Here is a 23,928-nt window from a genome sequence, read left to right as displayed (position 1 = left end):
AGGAAAAGGAGTACGTCAAGGCTGTGTATTATCACCCTGCATATTTAACTTATATGCAGAGTACATCATGAGAAACGCTGGGCTGGAAGAAGCACAAGCTGGAATCAACATTGCCGGGAGAAATATCAATAACCTCAGATATGCAGATGACACCACCCTTATGGCAGAAAGCGAAGAGGAACTGAAAAGCCTCTTGATGAAAGTGAAACAGGAGAGTGAAAAAGTTGGCTTGAAGCTCAACATTCAGAAAACTGAGATCATGGCATCTGGTCCCATCACTTCATGGGAAATAGATGGGGAAACAGTAGAAACAGTGTCAGACTTTATATTTTGGGGCTCCAAAATCACTGCGGGTGCTGATTGCAGCCATGAAATTAAAAGACGTTTACTCCTTGGAAGGAAAGTTATGACCAACCTAGATAGCATATTAAAAAGCAGAGACATTACTTTGCCAACCAAGGTCCATCTGGTCAAGGCTATGGTTTTTCCCGTGGTCATGTATGGATGTGAGAGTTGGACTGAGAAGAAGGCTGATCGCTGAAGAATTGATGCTTTTGAACTGTGGTGCTGGAGAAGACTCTTGAGAGTCCCTTGGACTGCAAGGAGATCCAACCAGTCCATTCTAAAGGAGACCAATCCTGGGTGTTCATTGGAAGGACTGATGCTAAACCTGAAACTCCAATACTTTGGCCACCTCATGCGAAGAGTTGACTTACTGGAAAAGACTCTGATGATGGGAGGGATTGGGGGCAGGAGGAGGGGACGACAGAGGGTGAGATGGCTGGATGGCATCACCGACTCGATGCACATGAGTTTGAGTGAACTCTGGGAGTTGGTGATGGATAGGGAGGCCTGGCATGCTGCGATTCATGGAGTCTCAAAGAGTCAGACACGACTGAGTGACTGAACTGAACTGAACTGAACTGAACCTTACTTTCCCTTGCAAACACTCAACTGTCTCCCATCTCTGCAAAGTGTTATTTCAAGATTGTTATAACATATAATATTATATGATTATAATATATATAATCATATATATTCATTATATAATCATATATAATATATATTATAATTATATATTATAATCACATAATATATAACCTTTTGAGATTGTCTGTTTTCATTGAGCATAATTCTCTAGAGATCTATCCAGGTTGTTGCATGTTATCAATGTGCTAAGTCAATTCGTTCATGTCCAATTCTTTGCAACCCTATGGACTGTAGCCTGCCAGGCTCCTTTGTCCTTGGGATTCTCCAGGCAAGAATACTGGAGTGGTTTCCATGCCCTCCTCCAGGGGATTTTCCCCACACAGGGATCAAACCTGTGTCCCCTATTGCTCCTGCATTGTAGCCAATTTTTTTTTTTAGGTAACTATTTGACTTTAAAAAAATTAATTTATCTATTTTAATTTGAGGCTAATTACAATATTGTGGTTTTTGCCATACATCGACATGAATCAGCCATGGGTGTACATGTGTCACAACATCCTCAACCCCCTTCCCACTCCCCTCCACACCCCATCCCTCTCAGTTGTCCTAAAGCATTGGCTTTGAGTGCCCTGCTTCATGCATCAAACTTGCACCGGTCATCTGTTTCACATATGGTGGTATACATGTTTCAGTACTATTCTCTCAAATCATCCCACCCTCACCTTCTCCCACAGAGTCCAAAAGTCTCTTCTTTACATCTGTGTCTCTTGCTGTCTTGCATATAGGGTCATCGTTACCATCTTTCTAAATTCTATATATATATGCGTTAGTATACTGTATTGGTGTTTTTCCTTCTGATTTACTTCACTCTATATAATAAGCTCGTTTCATCCACCTCATTAGAACTCACTCAAATGTGTTCTTTTTTATAGCTGAGTAATATTCCATTGTGTATATGTACCACAGTTTTCTTAGCCATTCGTCTGCCAATGGACATCTAGGTTGCTTCCATGTCCTAGCTATTGTAAACAGTGCTGCAATGAACACTGGGGTATACGTGTCTCTTTCAAGTCTAGTTTCCTCGGTATGTATGCCCAGCAGTGGGATTGCTCGGTCGTATGGCATTTCTATTTCCAGTTTTTTAAGTAATCTCCACACTTTTCTCCATAGTTGCTCTACCAGTTTGCATTCCCACCAACAGTGTAAGAGGGTTCCCTTTTCTCCACACCCTCCCCAGCATTTATTTTCTGTAGGCTTTTTGATGGCAGTCATTCTGACCAGCATGAGATGGTACTTCATTGTGGTTTTGATTTGCATCTCTCTGATAATAAGTGATGTTGAGCATCTTTTCATGTGTTTGTTAGCCATCTATATATCTTCTTTGGAGAAATGTCTGTTTAGTTCTTTGGCCCATTTTTTGATTTGGTCATTTATTTTTCTAGTATTGAGTGCAGCCGAATTTTTTTATTGCTGAACCACTGATCAATAGTTCATTCCTTTTCATTGTGAGTAGTGTTCCATACTATGGATGTACCACAATTTGTTTAACCATTAACCCATTTGAAGGACATTTGGATTGCTTCCAGTTTTGGACTATTACAGATAAAGCTGCTATGAATATTTGTGTATAGTTTTTATGTGGATGTAAAATTTCATTTCTCTGTGATGAATGCCCAGAATTGCAATTGCTGGATTGTGTGGTGTATGTATGTTTAGTCTTATAAGAAACTACCAAAAAGAATATGCAACTACCAAACTGTTTTTCAGGGTGGAAAAGAGTCTGATGCTGGGAGGGATTGGGGGTGGGAGGAGACGGGGACGACAGAGAATGAGATGGCTGGATGGCATCACTGACTCAATGGACATGAGTTTGAGTGAGCTCTGGGAGTTGGTGATGGACAGGGAGGCCTGGTGTGCTGTGATTCATGGGGTCGCAAAGAGTCGGACACAACTGAGCGACTGCACTGAACTGAACTGTACCATTTTACATTCCTATCAGCAATCTTTGAGAGGGAAATTTGTTGCAGCCTCATCAGCATTTGGTGTTGTCACTATGTTGCATTTTAGCTGTTCTAATAGGTATGAAGTGGTATGTCATGGTGGTTTTCATTTCTGTTTTCCTAGTGGCTAGTGATCCCAGACCACCTGACCTGCCTCTTGAGAAACCTGTATGCAGGTCAGGAAGCAACAGTTAGAACTGGACATGGAACAACAGACTGGTTCCAAATAGGAAAAGGTGTACGTCAAGGTTGTATATTGTCACCCTGCTTATTTAACTTATATGCAGAGTACATCATGAGGAACGCTGGGCTGGAAGAAGCACAAGCTGGAATCAACATTGCCGGGAGAAATATCAATAACCTCAGATATGCAGATGACACTACCCTTATGGCAGAAAGTGAAGAGGAACTCAAAAGCCTCTTGATGAAAGTGAAAGAGGAGAGTGAAAAGGTTGGCTTGAAGCTCAACATTCAGAAAACAAAGATCATGGCATCTGGTCCCATCACTTCATGGGAAATAGATGGAAAAACAGTGGAAACAGTGTCAGACTTTATTTTTTTGGGCTTCAAAGTCACTGCAGATGCTGATTGCAGCCATGAAATTAAAAGACGCTTGCTCCTTGGAAGGAAAGTTATGACCAACCTAGATAGCATATTAAAAAGCAGAGACATTACTTTGCCAACCAAGGTCCGTCTAGTCAAGGCAATGGTTTTTCCCGTGGTCATGTATGGATGTGAGAGTTGGACTGTGAAGAAAGCTGATCACCGAAGAATTGATGCTTTTGAACTGTGGTGTTGGAGAAGACTCTTGAGAGTCCCTTGGACTGCAAGGAGATCCAACCAGTCCATTCTAAAGGAGATCAATCCTGGATGTTCATTGGAGGGACTGATGCTAAAGCTGAAACTCCAATACTTTGGCCACCTCATGCGACGAGTTGACTCACTGGAAAAGACTCTGATGCTGGGAAAGGTTGGGGGCTGGAGGAGAAGGGGACGAAGGAGAATGAGATGGCTGGATGGCATCACCGACTCTGTGGACATGAGTTTGAGTGTACTCCGGGAGTTGGTGATGGACAGGGAGGCCTGGCGTGCTGTAATTCATGGGGTCGCGGAGAGTCGGACACGACTGAGCGACTGAGCTGAGCTGAGCTGAGTGATGTTGAATATCTTTTCATGTGCTTATTTGCCATCATATCTGCTCTTTGGAAAAATGTTGATTCAGATGTTTTGCCCATTTACTAACTGGATTGTTTTTTACTCTTGAATTTTGAGAGTCATTTGTATATTCTAGATAAAAGGCCTTTGTCAGATATGTGGTTGCAAATATTTTCTCTCAGACTGTATCTTTTTTTTTAATCTTCTTAACCAGATCTTTGTAAGAGCAGAAGTTAAAAAAATTTGATGAGATCCAATTTATCATTTTTTCTTTTGTGGACTGTGCATTTGATGTAATGTCTAAGAACGCTTTGCCTAGCCCTGGGGCCCTGAGGATTTCCTCCTGTTTTCTTGTGTGAGTTTTATATATTTTTTATTTTGCCATTCTTTATAAATTTTAGGATAAGCTTATCTATATCAACATTTAATTCTGATTTATTTTGAGTTAATTTTTGTATAAAGTATGATGTTCAAGTCAAGGTTTTTTTGTTATTTTGTTTTGCCTATGGATGTCTAACTGCTTTTTCACCATTTGTTGAAAAGACTGTCTTTCCTTCAATGAATTGCTTTTGCACTTTTGTCAAAATTTAGTTAACCATACACATATATATGTCTATGTCTGGGCTTTTATCCCTCACTGAACTATCTGGCCCTCACCAGCATCACATGTGATTAATATAGTTAAATATAGCTTAGTATTGAATAGAGTGATTATTCCTAGCTTGCTAAGTCGCTTCAGTTGTGTCTGACTTTGCAACCCTATGGACTGAAGCCTGCCAGGCTCTTCTGTCCATCGGATTCTCCAGGCAAGGATACTGGAATGGGTTGCCGTGACCTCCTCCAGGGGATCTTCCCGACACAGGGATTGAACCCATATCTCTTACATCTACCTGCATTGACAGGTGGGTTCTTTACTGTTAGCACCACTTGGAAAGCCCTATTCCTACTTTATTCTTTTCCAAAAAGGTTTTAGCTATTCTGATTTCTTTGCCTTTCCATGTAAATTTTAGAGTAAGCTTGTCTATATGTGTAAAAGTCATTGATAGAATTTGATAGGAATATTATTAAACCTATAAATCAATTTCAGGAAAAATGACATCTTTACTTGAATCTTCCAATCCACAAATATAGTTATATCTGTCTATTGATTTAGATCTTGCTTGATTTCTTTTCTTGGTGTTTTGTAGTTTTTAGCATACAGGTCCTTTACTTTGGTTAGATTTATACCTAAGTATTTAATTTGAGCAATTATAAATAGTATGATTATTAAAATTTGCTCTAAAAATGTTCATTTCTAGTATATATAAAAACAGTTGTTAATACTGGTATGTATTAGTTGCTTTCTTTTCTTTATGATTATTTTGTTTATTTTGCTAACTTGTATACAAGTTATATAACTTGTATACAAGTATACTCATTGCTTTTCCTTTTTATGTAAAGTCTACTACATTTAAGGCCTCAGTGGATAATGTTTTCCATATCCCATAGGTTTTAAGACTGTATTTTTGTTATCTTTCTGTAATATGTCGTTTTTAAATGCCATGTACTCAGTGAGTGATATAAACACATTGTAAATTTCAGTTTTCTAATAAAAAATTTTGAAAATTAAAAAAATAAAAACGATTGATTTTTTAATATTGAGTTTGTAACCTGCAAATTTGCTGAATTCATTTAATAGTTCCCGGAGTTTGTTTTGTTCATTCCTTGGAATTTTCTATGTACATAATCATATAATCACAAATAGGGGCAGTTTTATTCCTTTCCAAAAATATGGTTTTTCTTTTTCTTGTCTTATTTAATTGTCTAGAACATTTATCATTTTTTTGAATATGCATGTTAAGTGCAGATCCCTTTGTGTTCTTCCCAATGTTAAGGGGAAAATATTCAATTTTTCCCTATAAATATTGAAGTTAGATGTAGGTTTATGTAGATTTTAAAAAATTAAGTTGAGGAAGTTCTCTATCTGTAGTTTGCTGAGAATTTTTATCATGAATGGGTGTTAAATTTAGTCAATGTGTTAAATTTGTAAGTTTCTTGAGGTGGGTGCTCTGATTATTGGTTTGAGACCTTTCCTTTTTTCTAATATAAGCACCTAATACTATAAATTTCCCTCACAGTACTGCTTTGGCCATGTGTCACAAATTTTGGTGTGGTGCATTTTCATTTAATATATTTTTGTTAACTTCCCATGGACTATTTAGAAATACATTCATTAATTTCCAAACATCTGGAGAATTTCCCCCTATATTTCTGCTATAGATTTCTAGTTTGATTGCATCAGGATTAGAGAACGCACTGCATTTTTATTTCAGTTCCTTTCAAATTGTTCAGGTTTTATGAACCAGGATATGGTTTGTGTACGGAATGTTTCATGTATGTTTAAAAAGAATTTCATATATAGTTTCATATATGTTTAAGAAGTGTTTCTACTGATATTAGGTGGAATGGTGTATAAATGTCAATTGAAACGTTTGATTGATAGTATTGCTTTGTTCTTCTCTATCACTCCTGATTTTCTGTGGGGTAATTCTATCAATTGTTCAGAAAGAGGTATTGAAGTTTCTAACTGTAAATTTTTTTAAATATACTATCTAGGTTGGTCATAACTTTCCTTCCAGGGAGTAAGTGTCTCCTAATTTCATGGCTGCAATCAGCATCTGCAGTGATTTTGGAGCCCCAAAAAAATAAAGTCTGAAACTGTTTCCACTGTTTCCCCATCTATTTCCCATGAAGTGATAGGACCAGATGCCATGATCTTTGTTTTCTGAATGTTGAGTTTCAAGCCAACTTTTTCACTCTCCTCTTTCACTTTCCTCAAGAGGCTTTTGAGTTCCTCTTCACTTTCTGCCATAAGGGTGGTGTCATCTGCATATCTGAGGTTATTGATATTTCTCCCAGCAATCTTGATTCCAGCTTGTGCTTCTTCCAGCCCAGTGTTCCTCATGATGTACTCTGAATAGAAGTTAAATAAGCAGGGTGACAATATACAACCTTGATTACTCCTTTTCCTATGGAACCAGTCTGTTGTTCCATGACCAGTTCTAACTGTTGCTTCCTGACCTGCATATAGGTTTCTCAAGAGGCAGATCAGGTGGTCTGGTATTCCCATCTCTTTCAGAATGTTCCACAGTTTATTGTGATCCACACAGTTAAAGGCTTTGGCATAGTCATTGAAGCAGAAATAGATGTTTTTCTGGAACTCTCTTGCTTTCTCCATGATCCAGCGGATGTTGGCAATTTGATCTCTGGTGCCTCTCCCTTTTCTAAAACCTGCTTGAACATCTGGAAGTTCACAGTTCACGTATTGCTGAAGCCTGGCTTGGAGAATTTTGAGCATGGCTTTACTAGCATGTGAGATGAGTGCAATTGTGCGGTAGTTTGAGCATTCTTTGGCATTGCCTTTCTTTGGGATTGGAATGAAAACTGACCTTTTCCAGTCCTGTGGCCACTGCTGAGTTTTCCAAATTTGCTGTCATATTGAGTGCAGCACTTTCACAGCATCCTTTTTCAGGATTTGAAATAGCTCAACTGGAATTCCATCATCTCCACTAGCTTTGTTCGTAGTGATGCTTTCTAAGGCCCACTTGACTTCACATTCCAAGATGTCTGGCTCTAGGTCATTGATAACACCATCATGATTATCTTGGTCTTGAAGATCTTTTTTGTACAGTTCTTTTGTGTATTCTTGCCACCTCTTCTTAATATCTTCTGCTTCTGTTAGGTCCATACCATTTCTGTCCTTTATCGAGCCCATCTTTGACATTACTTTGCCAACAAACGTCCGTCTAGTCAAGGCTATGGTTTTTCCAGTGGTCATGTATGGATGTGAGAGTTGGACTGTGAAGAAAGCTGATCACCGAAGAATTGATGCTTTTGAACTGTGGTGCTGGAGAAGACTCTTGAGAGTCCCTTGGACTGCAAGGAGATCCAACCACTCCATTCTAAAGGAGATCAGTCCTGGGTGTTCATTGGAAGGACTGATGCTAAAGCTGAAACGCCAGTACTTTGGCCACCTCATGCGACGAGTTGACTCACTGGAAAACACTCTGATGCTGGGAGGGTTTGGGGGCAGGAGGAGAAGGGGACGACAGAGAATGAGATGGCTGGATGGCATCACCGACTCTCTGGACATGAGTTTGTGTGAACTCCGGGAGTTGGTGATGGACAGGGAGGCCTGGCGTGCTGTGATTCATGGGGTCGCAAGGAGTCGGACACGACTGAGCGACTGAACTGAACTGAACTGAACTGTAAATTTGGACATGCCTATTTCTCCTTTCTATTTCAGTTTTTTCTTCAAGGAATTTTAAGTTCTGTTGTTTGCTATACACATACACATTTGGGGTTGCTATCATTTGTTGGTGGATTAAACATTTTACTAAAGTCTATTTTATCTGATATTAGTAAAGCTACTCATTTCTTTTAATTAATATTTGTATGGTTATATTTTTCATCCTTTTACTTTCAATCTACTCTAACATATTTGAAATGAATTATATATATATATATATATATTTTATATGAGCATATAGATGGATCATGTTTTTAAGACCATTCTGTTGGTCTTTTTATATACCATATTTGTGAGGCCTGACCATTTATATTTAATGTAATTATTGATAGTATAGGGCTTATATTTTCTAGATTCTTTTCCTTTATAGGTTATTACAAAATATTTAATTTCCTGTGCTATATAGTAGGTCCTTGTCGGTTATTTTATATATAGTGAGTGAAAGTGAAGTTGCTCAGTCGTGTCTGACTCTCTGCGACCCTGTGGACTGTAGCCTTCCAGGCTTCTCTGTCCATGGGATTCTCCAGGCAAGAATACTGGAGTGGGTTGCCATAGTACTGTGTATAAATCAACCTCCTGATTTATCCCTCCCCTACCCCTTCTCTTTCCCCTTTGGTAAGCATAAGTTTGTTTTCTATGTCTGTGGTTCTATTTGTATGTTATTTTTTTTTAGATTCCACATATAAGTGATATCACATGGTATTTGTCTTTCTTAGACTTATTTTACTTAGTGTGAAAATCTCTAGGTTCATCCATGTTTTTGCAAATGGCATTATTTCATCCTTTTCTATGCCCGAGTAATATTCCAGCGCGTGCACGTGCGTGCGTGTGTGTGTGTGTGTGTGTGTGTACCACACCTTCTTTAGCCATTCATCTGTCAATGGACTTTTAGGTTGCTTCCGTGTCTTGGCTATTGTAAATAATGCTTCATTGAACACTGGATCTTTTTATAGTTTTCTCTGGATATATGCCCAGGAGTGGGATTATAGGGTTATATGATAACTCTATTTTTAGTTTTTTAAGGAACCTCCATACTATTATCCATAGTGGCTGTACCAATTACATTCCCACCAACAAGATAAGAGAGTTCCTTTTTTTCCATATCCTCTTCAGATTTTATTATTTGTACTTTTTGATGATGGCCATTTTGACCATAGTGAGATGATACCTCATTGTAGTTTTGATTTGCATTTCTCTAATAATTAGTGATGTTGAGCATTTTTTCATGTGCCTGTTGGCCATTATATATCTTCCTTGGAGAAATGTCTATTTAGATCTGCTAATTTTTTTGATTGGGTTGTTTGATTTTTTGATATTGAGCTATATGAGCTGTTTGTATATTTGGAAATTAATCCCTTGTCAGTCACATCATTTACAAATATTTTCTCCCATTCTGTTGGATGTCTTTTTGTTTTGTTTATGATTTGCTTTGCTGTGCAAAAGTGGCTGCTTTAGATTACACCTATGTAACTAATCATAACCTGCTGTTCTCAACATTTTACTACCTTAAGTGAAGTGTAGAAATTTTATGTCCATTTATGTTCCATTATCCTGTGCCCTTTATAATTCTCTTGTAGTATTTTCTCTGTATATTGAGAACCACGTTATACAATGTTATAATTTTTGCCTCAACTATCAAACATAATTTTTTAAACTCGAATAGTCTATTAAATTTACTTGTATTTTATCCTCTTCTTTCTTCATTCTGATGTTTCAAGTTCCTTCTTTTATCATTTCCTTTCTGCTGGAAGAACTTCCTTTACCAGTTCTGTTGGCAACAAAAACTAGTTTCATCTGAGAGTGTCTTTATTTCATCTTCATTTCTGAAGGATATCATGAAATATAGAAGTCTGAGTTGACAATTATGTTCTTTCAGCTCTAACAATGTGCCACTTCCTTCTGGCTGCCTTGGTTTCAGATATGAAATCCACTGACATTCATATCATTATTTCCATAAATAATGCATCATTTCTCTCTAGTTGTTTTCAAGATGTTTTTGTCTTTACTTTCCTGAAATTTGATTATGTGTATTTTGGTGTAGATTTCTTTGGGGTTTTGTTGGGGGTTCACCCAGTCTCTTGAATCTGTAGTTTTATGTCTTTTGCCAAATATGGGAAATTTTTAGCCATATTTATCAAGTGCTTTTTCAGCCTCAATCTCTTTTCCCTCTCTTTTTAGAAACTTTAAAAAATGAGCAGTAGATAACTTATTGTAATACCACAGGTTTCTGATGCTCTGTTCATCTCTTCTCTCCATTGACTCTCTTTTGTTCAGATTGGATAGTTCCTATAGTTATGTTTTCAGATTAACTAATTCTTTATCTGTCATCTCTATTCTACAACTGGGACCATCCAGTGAGCTTTTAAATTTTTTTTTAAATTTTTATTTATTTATCTTTGGCTCTGTTGGGTCTTTGTTGCTGCTGGAGGGCTTTCTCTAGTTATGGCAAGTGGGAGCTACTCTACTTTCAGTGTGCAGGCTTCTGATTGTGATGGCTTCTCCTGTTGTAGAACATAGGCTGTAGCGTGCACTGGCTTCAGTAGTTGCAGCATGCAAACTCAGTAGTTGCATGTCCTGGGCTCTAGAGTGTGGGCTCAGTAGTTGTGGCTCCTGGACTGTTGCCTCGTGGCATGTGGGATCTTCCTAGACCAGGGATTGAACCTGTGTCCCTTACATTATCAGGCAGATTCTTAACCATGGGGCCACCAGGGAAGCCCTAAAATTTCAGTTATTGTATTTTACAGTTCTAAATTTTCCATTTGGTTCTTTTTTCATTTTTGTTTTATATTTCTTTTCCAGGAATTTTTTTTCAAGTTGTGCTTATAATTGCTAGTTTGGAAGTACTTTTATGATGGTGGCTTAAAATCCTTCTTGGAAAATTTCAGTATCCACGTCATTTCAGTGTTGGCATCTGTCAGGTGTCTTTTCCCAATTAAGTCAAAATCTCCCTGGCTCTTGGTTTGACAGGTAGTTTTTATTGTATCCTGAATATTAGCTGTATATTTGAATATGTTATGAATCTCTGAATTTAAGTCTTCTATTTTAGCAGGCCTCTACTGGCAGTGCACTGTAGAAGGGGTACATCACCTGGTTATTGTCAGGTGGGTGGGGTAGTTCAGAAGCCCTGGCTTCCCACCAGGCCTCTGCTGACAGGAATGTGTGCACGCATGCTAAGTCGCTTAGTCATGTCCAACTTTCTGCAACTCCACTGACTGTAGCCTGCCAGGCTCCTTTGTCCATGGAATTCTCCAGGCAAGAATACTTGCCATGCTCTCCTCTAGATCTCCCTGACCTGGGGATTGAACCTGGGTCTCCCACAATGCAAGCAGATTCTTTACCATCTGAGCCACTAGGGAAGCCCTTTACTGACAGGAGGTTTTTTTTTTTTTTTTTCCTGAGGTGGTTGGGTTTTGTCTTTCTAGACTGACCCTCTCTCTCTCCTTTGGCTAGAGAAAACAGGCTTTTCTTGGGGCCTTTATGGTCTATGGCTGTTGACATTTCTGGTCTGCTGGATTCTTCAGCACCCATTTTAGGATATAGAGGAGGCAAAAAGAAAACCCAGGCAACTCATGGATGTGTTGTTCCACAATTCCCAACATCCCTAATCAGTCTACCTTCTTTTCCCTTTCTTTCAGAGTTTTTTATTTTATAAATCATGTTTGGGAAGAATTTTAGTTATACTTTGTGAGAGGAATAAGGAGAATGCATCTATTCTATCTTACCTGGAACCGTAGTCAGCCCATCTGGAGACTGGTTTTTATTAAACTTAATTATACTGAAATTTGACATGCTGGGGCTTTATGTAAATAACCTGTACTAACAGAATGCTAAGGGTCGTTAGGCCTCAAGGCATTTATGAAATCAGCTCTTTCCTAATGCTTAGTATGATTCTTTATTGTACATTTTTAATCATCTTGAAAGTGCTTCTTATCCAAGCACTGCATCAGTAGTTTTATTGTTTCATCACATTAGAAAATAACGTCAGTGGCATTACTTCATTCTTTTTAATGGTTGAGTGATATTGCATTTTATATATGTACCATATCTTAATGCCATTTGCAACAACATGGATGGACCTAAGGATTGCCATACTGATTAAAATAAGACAGAGAAGGAGAAATATCATATGACACCCCTTGTATGTGGAATCTAAAAAGAAATGATACAAGTGAACTTATAAAACAGAAAGAGACTCAAAGACTTAAGAGAATAAACTTATGGTTGCCAGGAGGAAGGATGGGGAGAAGGGATAGTTAGGGTTTTTGAGGTGGGCATGTACGCACTGCTATATTTAAATGGATAACCAACAAGAACCTACTATACAACACATGGAACTTTGCTGAATGTTATGTGGCAACCCAGATGCATGGGGAGTTTGGGCAAGAATGGATACATGTATTTGTATAGCTGAGTCCCTTTGCTGTTCACCTGAAACTATCACAACGCTGCTAATCAGCTGTATCCCAATACAATGAAAATTAAAAAGAATGTCAAATTTGGCACATATCCAGGATCAGAGAAAGAATCACAGGAAAGACAGAAACTGGTGGCAGAACTAGCATGAACATAGTTCACCATTTGCTGCTCCCATAAAGTGATGCAGCACTGTGTTCTAGTGAAAGAAGGGAAAAAGCCCAAATCCCACAAAGGTAGGAAGCTGGACACATTGCTTACATACAGCCTCAGTTTTACAGAACAGCTGATAGTGGTTGGAATGATTGATCTCACACATGAACTGGTACACAAGTGAAAGATGGATGGTTACATAAAGAAAGTGAGGTTGCTGTCATGTCCAACTCTTTGTGACCCATGGACTGTAGCCTACCAGGCTCCTCTGTCCATGGGATTCTCCAGGCAAGAGTACTGGAGTGGGTTGCCATTTCCTTCTCCAGGGGATCTTCCTGACCCAGGGATCAAACCTGGGTCTCCCACATTGCAGGCAGACACTTTACCTTCTGAGCCACCAGGGAAGCCCTGGATGGTTGCATGGTTGGTGCCTAAAGATATAGCTTCAGTCCCAGCCCTTACCCCACTCTACCCAGCAGGTCTCAGAAAGTTCTCCTCAACAGGCACTCCACAGCAGCAGCTGCAGAAAGCACAGTCACACTAGAAGAGGAGCCCCCATCTTTTTCCTGTCTATCCTCCCCAAATGCCTCTTGGGTTACAAGCAGAAATTATAAATACTAATTCTGTATGGATTTACAGCATTGGATAATGAAGCTTAGGTAAGGAAGATTACAGGTTTCATATTTAAGAGGCCTTATATTGTCAAAGTTCAACAGGCTTTCCATCTATGGATTTCTGTGTTCTGAAGTTCAAACATCCTTTGTTTCTTTCCTTCCAGGTCAGTCACCATAAACCGGGACACTCAGCATGTTGTCCCAGCATTGGAAGAAGCCACGCTGTGGGGGCAATCTATCACACTGTCAGAGACTGGGGCTTGACTTGGTACCAACTGCTGTGCAGTTGGAGCAGGAATATCATGAGCTGTTAAATAATGAGTGACACACTGGTTGAAACGAAGTTTCCAGTAAGGAAGTGACAGTGCAGTGCAAATAATTATGGCAATAAAATAGGAAGAGCTTTAGTTCCCAGCCTGACCCTGTCTCTGTTGGAGCCAATTCAACAAGGCATTCTCAGAACAAAGAAGAGATGTGATTTGGTACCATTTCCCATCAGCAGGTGCCTGGACAAAACATCAATGTGAAGACAGGTCAAGTGTAGTCCTGTGTATCTTGATTAAATCACTTAATATTAAATAAAATATCTGGGCAGTGTATTTTAAAAATCTGACTCATCCAGCTCTTCTTCAAAGAGCTTCCCTGGCCCCCACCCCTAAATGGATTTTTTAAAAGTAATTTCCTGGGGTGGGAGAACCCTAATGAACTGAAAGAAATGTTTGCTTTTAAATTGTTCTATCTGATGTTTTTGTAATTATACTATTAAATGATTCTGGAGTCACTGTTAATGACAAGATTTGTTGCTTTATTTTGCTAGGGAGCAGATTTTATTATGTACTTCAATTGCATGATTTAGGGAGCAGTTAGTCTACATATAGGGGAATACAAGGACTATGAGAAAAACTGTAGGAAGCTCAAGAATCTTAGCAATTCGCCAACACTCAAAGCCTGTTAAAGATGTTTGCAGGCTGGGAGAAGTCACAGGTTTCAAATGTTTATTTTAACTCAAAGGCACATTTTTTAAGTCTAAAAGTGTTGCTGTGATTTTTTTAGATCCAATCTTTAAAAATTTTTCAAGCATCTAAATTAGCAGTCAGGAAAAGCCTTTTCTGAGAAGACTCTGATAGTAAATAGCTCAGGCTTTATGAGCACTAGTTGTTCAGTGCCCTTACAACTCAGCTCTGCGTGAAAGCAGTCACAGACAAAATGAGTGAGTAGAGTGTATGCCAATAAAACTTTATTTACAAAAACAAGCAGTAGACTGGATTTGATCCAGGGGCCACTGTAATTTGTCCATCTCTGTTTTAAATGAAGTTGGAGAGGAATAGCTTCCATCCAGAACAGAACTTCTCTGTGTGGGAAAGAAACAGACTAAGAACAGGCCCATACTGCCTTCTTCTACTAATGGACAATACTTTTAAAAGTATGAAACGAGATGAGCTCAGCCAGTTAATCTCTTTATTTTGATTTTTGTTAAAAAAAAAAAAAGGCTTTGAGAAAAATGTGTTAAATATCAGTAAAGGGCAGGAAAACATGTAGCTAGCTTTACAATATCAATCTAAACATATACACAAAGGCAAACATTAAGTAAAATGCTAGGGAGAGGGAACACGTTGGGGCCTAACTCCAGTTTTCTTTATTGCACATAAAGGTTGATGATAACTCCAAGTCTTCACGTTTTCACAGTTAGACATGTTTTAATATTATTTTATATAACATGTTTATATAACACACTGTGTTAATTTTATAAAACCACCAGTTTGCTACTATTTAATGGAAATAAAAGACAAAAATTTCCCCAATTACAGTATGGAGGCTCTCTATAAAAAATTCCCCTGTAGGTCACATCAGCCCCTATTAAATTCATCCTAGTCTATTTAAAAAACTGCTTTTCAGCTATTAAATGAATCTTGGTGGCCTCCCCATTTAATTGTTTTAATGGACATAGTAAAACTTCCTAAGTAAGAAATACCAGATATATTTTATGTAAAAAAAACAAACCTAAGTGGCCCTACTATGAAGTCATATTTTTGAATGAGTGATTTCAATGACAGATTCCAAACCCATAGACTTAATACCCACATAACTGAAAAACCACCCCATTGCTTCTCCAAAGCTCACAGCTGGAATACCATAACTAAAGTCGACCCCCAGATGTCCATGCAGTTAAGACACTCACTCACTGGCACTGGGATCTTAACTTGTTTGAAGTGCTTTAGACAGTAGATGTAGAGTTCTTCATGATGTTTCCAAGTCCTTTTCCATCTGAGTTCCTCCAACACATACAGGCCCACCCAGATAATTTTCCACTGGCCAAGAGTCGAGCTGACCATGACACTTGGCAGTTCTGTGAAGTTTTTCAAAAAGGTGGCCATTAGGGTAAGAAAATGACCTCTCCTAAGTGCTCTTGTGTCTGTTGCAGACCTTTTCAAAGGGCAACAGAACAGGCAGCCCTCCTTGTCGTTTTCTCCAAGGCTCATGTAGCAGAAAACTGGCTGCTTGTGTGTGCCATGTGGGCTGTGGTTAGAGTATACCCTGCTTACAAAAATAAAACATCAAAAACTTTGGTTTTGCTCTTTACAACTTCTGCTAGCACTGGCTGACAAGATGGGTTTAATTTACAGAAACTCTGCTTATGAAACTCGGAACTGGAAGAAAAATGATTTCTAGGTTTTGTTTTGAAAAGATTGTCAAAGAGCCTACTTGCTTTTCCTCATTAGACACTAGCACTGGTTTCCAGAATACTTCTCTGTAGATTGTTCTTATTAGGTTTTAGAAAGAGGGGAGGTCTTTTCAGGTATCCACATGGTGAAAGCAGCATTCAGGTGGGTTGTTTCTAAACTGTATGTCTTGGTCACGAAATGCCCTCAATTTACTGTACCTGTATCAGAATGCAGCAATTGACACTGGTGAGTCAGATTCTCAGTTAAAAGCAGAGAAGGGATCAGAAATCAATGACAGTATTTGACAGACTAGCTCCTTCACTAACTCATCTACAGAAGCAACATCAAAAAGCAAGCATGAGACCTGTCAAGTACCCCATTTCTGAAGTGGAATAAGAGGTCATATAGTTACTGAATCAGCAGGCTGACTTTCCTGATGCCCTCAGTCCAGGTTCCAATTTATAGCAAATGGGAAAATCAGCTTTCTGATCCACCTCTTAGAGCTCACAATGGGTACCAAGGTAGGTTTCCAAGAGGATGACTTCCCCCGCAATGAGTTACTTGTTTGCCCTGCCAGCAATTTCACCTAAGTGCATCAGCAGTGTTTCTACATTTAGAAATCATTTTGTTCACATTAGATAGCTGACATGAAAACATTAACTTCCGCTGCAGACAAAGAAAGGGGGAGCTATGATGGGGCTTGGGCATGTGTACGTGAAACAGACTTCTGTTTTTGAAACAAACATTACTTGTTTGCCCTAGACTGAAATGTTCATGGAAAGCTGAGTGAACATTTTTTCAGGTTTTCTACAGAGATATTTGTTGACTGAACCATGGAGGACATTTTCAGGTCTAGAGAACACAGCCTGAAGAGCTCCTTGCTGTTTACTTGATGAACCATTTGATGTCACAGTGTGATTTTTGGCTGCAGGACATCAATGCTTGTTTGTCTGATCACTCCAATAAGTACCCTGATGGCCAGAGTCCATTTAATCACATATGCCCTTCCTATGCCGGTTTCCTCGGAAGAAATACAGCCTTCTTTAAATTCCAAATATCCTTCTTTAGTTCAATTCTCCTTATAGTCCTCAAAAAGAGTATGAAAAGGAATTGCAGGTGGTTTTGTCTTTCCTCTGTTGGTGCTATACAAAAGTTTGCATCTCCTTAATTAACTGCTACTGACATCACTGCCACATGAGACAGCAGATTGATCACAACTTTCCAAGTAATATGGTTACTCTGCTCTGGCAGTGAATGGGCCCATTCTTATTTTGAGGAGTCCAGCATGGATGCAGGCATGAGTACAAGCAAAATGTGAAGAGAAAGTTCACTTGACTGTGAAAGGGACTATTAATATAATATCAGGTTAAACTGCAAAGATAGCATCTCAGAAACTGTCACATTTGACTAGTCAGCAGTCCAGTTAAGACAAAACCCCCTTTCCCCCCAACAAATGGGAGCAAAGATGACAATTTTTAATCCTCCCCATACATACACTCAAGTCACCCATCTCTCCCTCTCATGCTCTAAGATTTTCAAAAGTGACCTTTTCAGTTGTACTTTACAAAGTATGTTCTTGATTTCTGCAAAGATTATTAGCATGAAACTCTCACAACTACCCTCTCTGTATTGCTGATCAACCCTGTTTGTTCCACATGACTAACAATATAAAATGTTCTTTCCTAGACCATTTCTTTAAGGTTCCAAATAGGGTCCACTGCAAGTTCTAGACTAGAGGCTCTCAACCCTAGCTGCACATTAGAATTCTTAAGGATCCACAACAAAACATGGCAGCCAGGCACCAACCTACTGAATCTGAATCTCTGAGGGTAGAGCCCTGGCTTCAGTATTTGTAAAAACTGGCCAAGTAATCTTAATGTGCAGCCAGGCATGAGAACCTGTGCTCTAGAAATTTTGACTACTGAAATGCCACCCCCCAACCCAGAACAAACATGTTTCTAAGATGACTTGGGATTACTCTCTCTTGGGGGAACTTTCTTTAGATGGCTGCACCATTACTTAGCAGTTTTGTTCTGATTTCTGCCAGACTGGCAGCAAATACTCAGCCTTGAGTGAAGAGGTTTTGGCCTTTGTGCTTTTTTGTCACTCAGCACAGGCAGGATACTCTGAGAGGTGGAAGTTTTTTGATGAGTTAACTCACTTCCCAGGACCCCTGGTAAAGTCAGGATTAATCTCCACATCTTGCAAACAAAAATTAGGACCACAGGTCAGTGACTTAATGATTCACTGAATGAAAACTCTAACCAAATAACTACAAATCTAGCTAAGTTTTGGACTCAGCAAATCTTCGTTTACTTATATTTAAGGAGGTTAGAATAAAATGTTTGCAGTGGAGAGTACAAAGCCCATGGAGGACCATAAAATCAAAATGGACTTTAGATACAAAGGAAAGAAGAGAATAAAAATGATTTCACTTATATTATATTGAATCATATGAAACTGCCATTTCTGTTTTCTTAAATGGTTGAAAATCAGCAATTTCATATGACTCGGCCTAATAATAAGTTTTTCCTGGTTTGCACAATTTATCAATTCAAAAACAAAGTGTCAAGCAATGTCTTATTTAAAAATTATGTCAGCTAAAAAGATGAAATGATTGATTTCATTACGAGTGTCCTAGACTGAACTGGGCCACTATTTTGTCTGCCATAATAAGAAAAATGCCCACATTTTATGAAAGCTTTTTTTTTTTTTTAGAAATTGGGTTTTCAAATAGGCTATCACTGAAGCATAGGAAGACTTGCTAGCCTAGTTTCTAAGAGTTCTCTCAGTATTTCACTACTACAGGTGTGGGCAGGTGAAAGAGCTCATCCATAAAAAACCCAAACTCTTGATAAAAACCTAAATTTTAAACCATACTTACACATTAAGTTGGCACAAGGCTCCCCAGATACCATGAAAATGGCCCTTCTCTACATGATATTCACTGTCAAGACATCCAGATTCTCAAACTGTCTACTATAGTTGACAGAACCTTCCAACCTTACACCAGGCTGAATAATGCTTAACTTTCCATTGACTCACCTCTGATTCCTCATGTGGCCACTGAAATCTCATGCATTTATGAACTCAAAATTTGGAATTCTACTCAGTCATTAGAATACTATCTTGTATTTTCTTTGCAGTTAATTTTGTTTGCAGTGAGATTTCTTCCCTCTGAATACTAGACTGTTGCCTCTTAGACTTCTTGCTGCTTTCTCTTTCATAGATAAGACTGCATCCCACAAATTGCGGTGTTATTTCTAAAGCCACAGTAGAACCCAATCCTATTCATTATTTCCGAGGCAGTCAGCTCATATGGAATACCTTGAGAACTTACAGATTTTTGCAGTGATATCACCATCAGTTTCTAAACAGTTTCTCCTGTCCTCATATTAGTTAAAAACAACAGTATAACACTATTTTGCCTTTGGTTTCAAACATTCCAGTAACTTCTTCCTTATGGAGATTTCCAGAGAAGGAATTGGAATTCATTCCTCCATGTTGAAATGTTCATGGACATATTTTCCAGTTTTCAGTCTAGAAGAAACACAGGGAGTCAAAAAGGGGCAGGAATCCTGATAGGAGGGTGCAGTCACACACCTCATTGCTGAAGCCTCCAGTCAAATTGCTTTCTCATGTCTTCTGTCCATTTAACACCAGTTTCTCACAGTCCTTGGAGGTCCAATAGCAACTGCCATCCTTTACAATCTTAGCCTGTTCTCCCCTTGTATGCCTACAGCCAAAGAAACCTACACCGCTGTGTCTGGATACGAAGCCTCTCCTGGGAGGAACCCCCAGCACCTACCACACCTTGTTCAGATCTGCAGGTGAATGAATGAAGACAGCGTTAAAGCATGCTATTTGTTTAACTCTGAACAGCGCACTACAATGTGAAAAAAGTGGGAATAGGTCTGCATTTGCCTTGATTTAGAGACACTTTCACCCCACCAGCTTCATCTTGGCTGAAATTTTAAATGTTAAGATATCTTCAGACCCCAATAAAATAGAAGTGTTAGTTCCATTCAGTCAAGGCCCCATCTCAACAATGCTGGGGCTTGCAGCCATCCTCACCCTGCCAGTGGGTTCTCCCCCACCCCATCACTCAGGGCTCTGGGGAGGAAGGCGAACATTATCCTCCAAGGGGAACACCAGGCGGGTGCCCCGGCTGGAAACCTTTGGGTCTCCCATTCCCAGGTCTCGTTCCAGCACCTCCTCAGAGTTGCTCTTCATTCTCCGACCACCCTCGAGGCTCATGGAGGCCGTGTGGGAGCCTGAGGAGCCGTTCGCAGTCACTGCGCTATCCCCGAAGGTCAAGGTGAGGTCGCCCTCAGTCAGGATGAAATCAGAGTCTTCCTCTCTCAGTGGCTCTTGATTCTGAAAAGTGCAGCAAACAATAGCAACATCATCAACCACATCAATCACAAATGGGAGACCAATATCTTCCCGGGCCAAAGCTAGCCCCAACTCCTTATCTGAAAATGGGGATCATAAAACTGGCCTGCCTTGAGCCCCTAGTGTGATAACTGGGTGTAAACTCTAGAGTGCTAGTCCATGTAAGACTATTGCTGAACCAGGACTTTGAAAACCAGTAAGCAGTTCTGATTTTAAATGCCTGATAGCATAGGGACAAAAAGTAACAAAAGGGAAAAAAGGGTGATTAGCCTGGATTTTCAGCCTCTCTTGTGGTGAAGAATTCTCCTGCAATGCAGGAGATGCGAGTTTGATCCCTGGGTTGGGAAAATCCCCTAGAGAAGGGAATGGCAACTCACTCTCTTGCCTGGAGAATCACATGGACAGAGGAGTCTGACAGGCTACAGTCCATGGGGTCATAAAAGAGTCAGACATGACCAAGCAACCAACACTTTCACTTTCAACCCAACAAGAAACTAATGGGTAAGGTCCTCGTGTGTACCTGCAAATTAGATTTTGGGTCTTCTCTTTTCTGGGAAAGTATTCTGGGAGTTGGGGTGGGCTCCTGCTCTACACAAACCACCCTAAACCCATCTAGTTTACATATGAATTGCTCTTTGTCCTACTAAGCAATTGAGGAAGAGGATGAGCCATAATTAGGATTTCCTTCCCATCCCCACAGAAACATCCTAATGGGAAGGAAGCCCTCAGGTAGATGAAGTGAGGGACTGAGAAGGAGGGGACGTTTTCTTGAGCATCTATTGTCCGCCTGTCACAAATGTCACAGAAGCTCTCATTTGATCCCTGCCCCTTCCCTGTGAAGGGCACACACACTCAGGTCACAGAGAAGAAAACTGGAGAGACCCCATGGGATCTGCCTGAGGTTGTCTGGCTGCTTGGAAACAGAGTTAGGATTTAGGCTGCCAGTAGACGGGTTCTCCCCACAAAAAGGATGTGAAAAATTACCCCATTGGGGAACAGGAATGGCAAGCATCTCATGCTAAGCAGTGGTGGTAACAGAACAGACAAGGCTGAGTAAAGTAGGCTAAATTAGCCAAGTGGCAGCCACTTGAAACTACAAGACTACAGGGAGAGCGTCAGGAAGCTGCATGGGGTCAGATACAACCTTTTACCCTCTGGATGGTTTTACAAGCAAAGTGAGGGGTGGTGCACTCCCTGCCCTGCCACCAACCTCCCATCCCCCCTGCAAGGCCATCAAATACTGGGAACATCTTCTTAAATGGCAAACACATGGTTCCAAGCTGCTCCAGGTAAATGATTCTTTCTTTCCTATTTCCGACCTACCTTCAAAGCACATCAGAAATCCTCTGGCCTCTACCTGAGAGGGTCTCCTTGGTGCAGGATGCTGAATCTGCCTGACAGCCACGTGGTCCCCACTCAGCCAGAGGTTCAGTCACACTCCTGTGTTCAAGGCTGGGATCCTCATCTATGTGAGTAACCACCAAACAGTACTGACCTCCCTCCTCTTCCTGGCACCCCTCCTTGAGCTGCTGACCTCATAGGAAAGTGAAAAGTGTTAGTCGCTCAGTGGTGTCTGACTCTCTGTGACTCAATAGATTCCCTGGTGGCTAAGAGGTAAAGAATTCGCCTGCAATGCAGGAGAACTGGGTTCGATCCCTGAGTTGGGAAGATCCCCTGGAGACGGGAATGGCTACCCACTCCAGTATTCTTGCATGTAAAATTTCATGGACAGAGGAGTCTGGCAGGCTACAGTCCACGGGGACACAAAGAGTTGGACACAACTGAGCATGCAACTCTGTGACTCAATTGACTATAGTCCACCAGGTTCCTCCATCCATGGGATTCTCCAGACAAGAATACTGGAGTTGGTTGCCATTCCCGTCTCCAGGGGATCTTCCCAACCCAGGGACTGAACCCACCAGGACCTCATAGGAGATGCCTGTTAAACGCACTGACCCAGGGAAGACCCTTAGGTTCTGCCTGCCTCACCTCTCCTATCCTGGCCCATCTCTGGGCATGTACTGGTGACAAGCACATGCTTGTTTTCTGCATTGTTTCTTCATGACGTTGCGTTCTCCAATCTTCACAGCATCACTTCACTTAACCAGGGCTTTTAACAGGCAAGCACACGAGTCCTCTTGCCTTCTGCCTCCAATCCTCACTGGAATGAGGCAGGGTACAAATGTACAGTTCAATAAAAATCCTCTATTTAGGCAAAGTATAATTCTAAAACTCACTCTAACCTGTCCCATTTCCCCATCGCCATTAGTTGTTCACAAAGTCCTGAAACCCCATCTGCTCTGTGATGGTTTTTAAACAACAGATGGCATCATGTTCCCTGTTTTAAAACGCTCCATTTCTCCCATTCATCCACGTGCTAAGTAATGTTTTTATCTCTGTCAAAATCTCTCTCCCAGGGCTCCTTAGCTCCCACTGTTCAGGAGGAGACTCTCCTGGCACATATTTTGCTGTTTTGAGGTTTGGAGTCACATGGGGAGAGAGTGGAATACAGACAGAACAATTGCGTGTGTGGGGAATTCCACAAATGGAGCCAAGCCACCCACTCAGCAGCACAGAGCTCCTCAATGGGAGCCCTGGGACGGCCCACTCTGACCCCTCACAGTGGGAAGCAGGGTCAAAGTTCACCGACAGGAGGAAACAAGACTGGATGATGACCCATTCCACAATGAAACCCACAAGCCCAGACAAACAGTACCCTGGGAACAGTCACTCAGAAACAGGGATGCAGTAAAAAACCCAGTGGAGAAGGATTTCCAGATTGATGCTTAAGGAATGTTCTATGCAGATGATAAAACCATCCCACACCCTCTAATTCCAGATGACAGGATCAACAAATTTTTGTTCATCTGAGGTTTGGGTAATTACATAACTAGCTTTCCAGTGAGGGCTGCTCTGGAAATGGGACGAAATAACCCTGCAGACACCTGCAAGCAAGAGTGTTGTGGGAATATGTGCATTTAAATAGCCACAGGTGGCGCTAGTAGTAAAGAACCCACTTGCCAACACAGGAGATGAAAGAGACATGGGTTTGATCCCTGGGTCAGGAAGATCCCCTGGAGGAGAGTATGGCAACCCATTCCAGTATTCTTGCCTGGAGAGTCCATGGTATTCTGGTGGGATTATGGTGAGCCTGGTGGGCTACAGTCCATGGGGTCACAAATAGTCGGACACAACTGAAGCAACTTACCACACATGCACATTTTCATTAAGTGGAAGAACACTGTTTTCTAGGCGGCTCTCAAACCTAAATTTTTTTTTAGAGTGAGTGCAAATAAGGAATAATGAACACCATCCAT

At 40.3% G+C, this 23,928-nt stretch overlaps 2 protein-coding genes across 5 annotated transcripts in view; one reads left to right on the top strand and one right to left on the bottom strand.

The window, feature by feature from the left end:
* Positions 1-23,928, top strand: part of CHST7 (carbohydrate sulfotransferase 7) — an 85,900-nt gene that overhangs the window by 17,714 nt on the left and 44,258 nt on the right. The window contains exon 2 of one of the 2 annotated variants that reach the window (XM_055437911.2): positions 13,718-14,906. The exons of the other annotated variant lie outside the window; for it this stretch is intronic. The gene's annotated coding sequence lies outside the window, so the exon portion shown is untranslated. Of the gene's footprint in view, positions 1-13,717; positions 14,907-23,928 lie in introns of those variants that run through there. 2 annotated transcript variants of the gene reach the window in all.
* Positions 15,030-23,928, bottom strand: part of SLC9A7 (solute carrier family 9 member A7) — a 171,656-nt gene continuing 162,757 nt past the window's right edge. For all 3 annotated transcript variants that reach the window (XM_055437916.2, XM_088834144.1, XM_088834143.1), the window contains one exon: positions 15,030-20,593. In XM_055437916.2, coding sequence (XP_055293891.1) covers positions 20,318-20,593 — 276 coding nt within the window. In that variant the 3' untranslated portion in view covers positions 15,030-20,317. The remainder of the gene's footprint in view (positions 20,594-23,928) is intronic.

Source organism: Moschus berezovskii, chromosome X, assembly GCF_049115385.1.
Source record: "Moschus berezovskii isolate FMDL1 chromosome X, NW_MosBer_1.0, whole genome shotgun sequence".
Taxonomy (NCBI): Eukaryota; Metazoa; Chordata; class Mammalia; order Artiodactyla; family Moschidae; genus Moschus; species Moschus berezovskii.
Note: the sequence above shows the minus strand (reverse complement) of the source record. Positions and strands in the feature narration are given on the sequence as shown.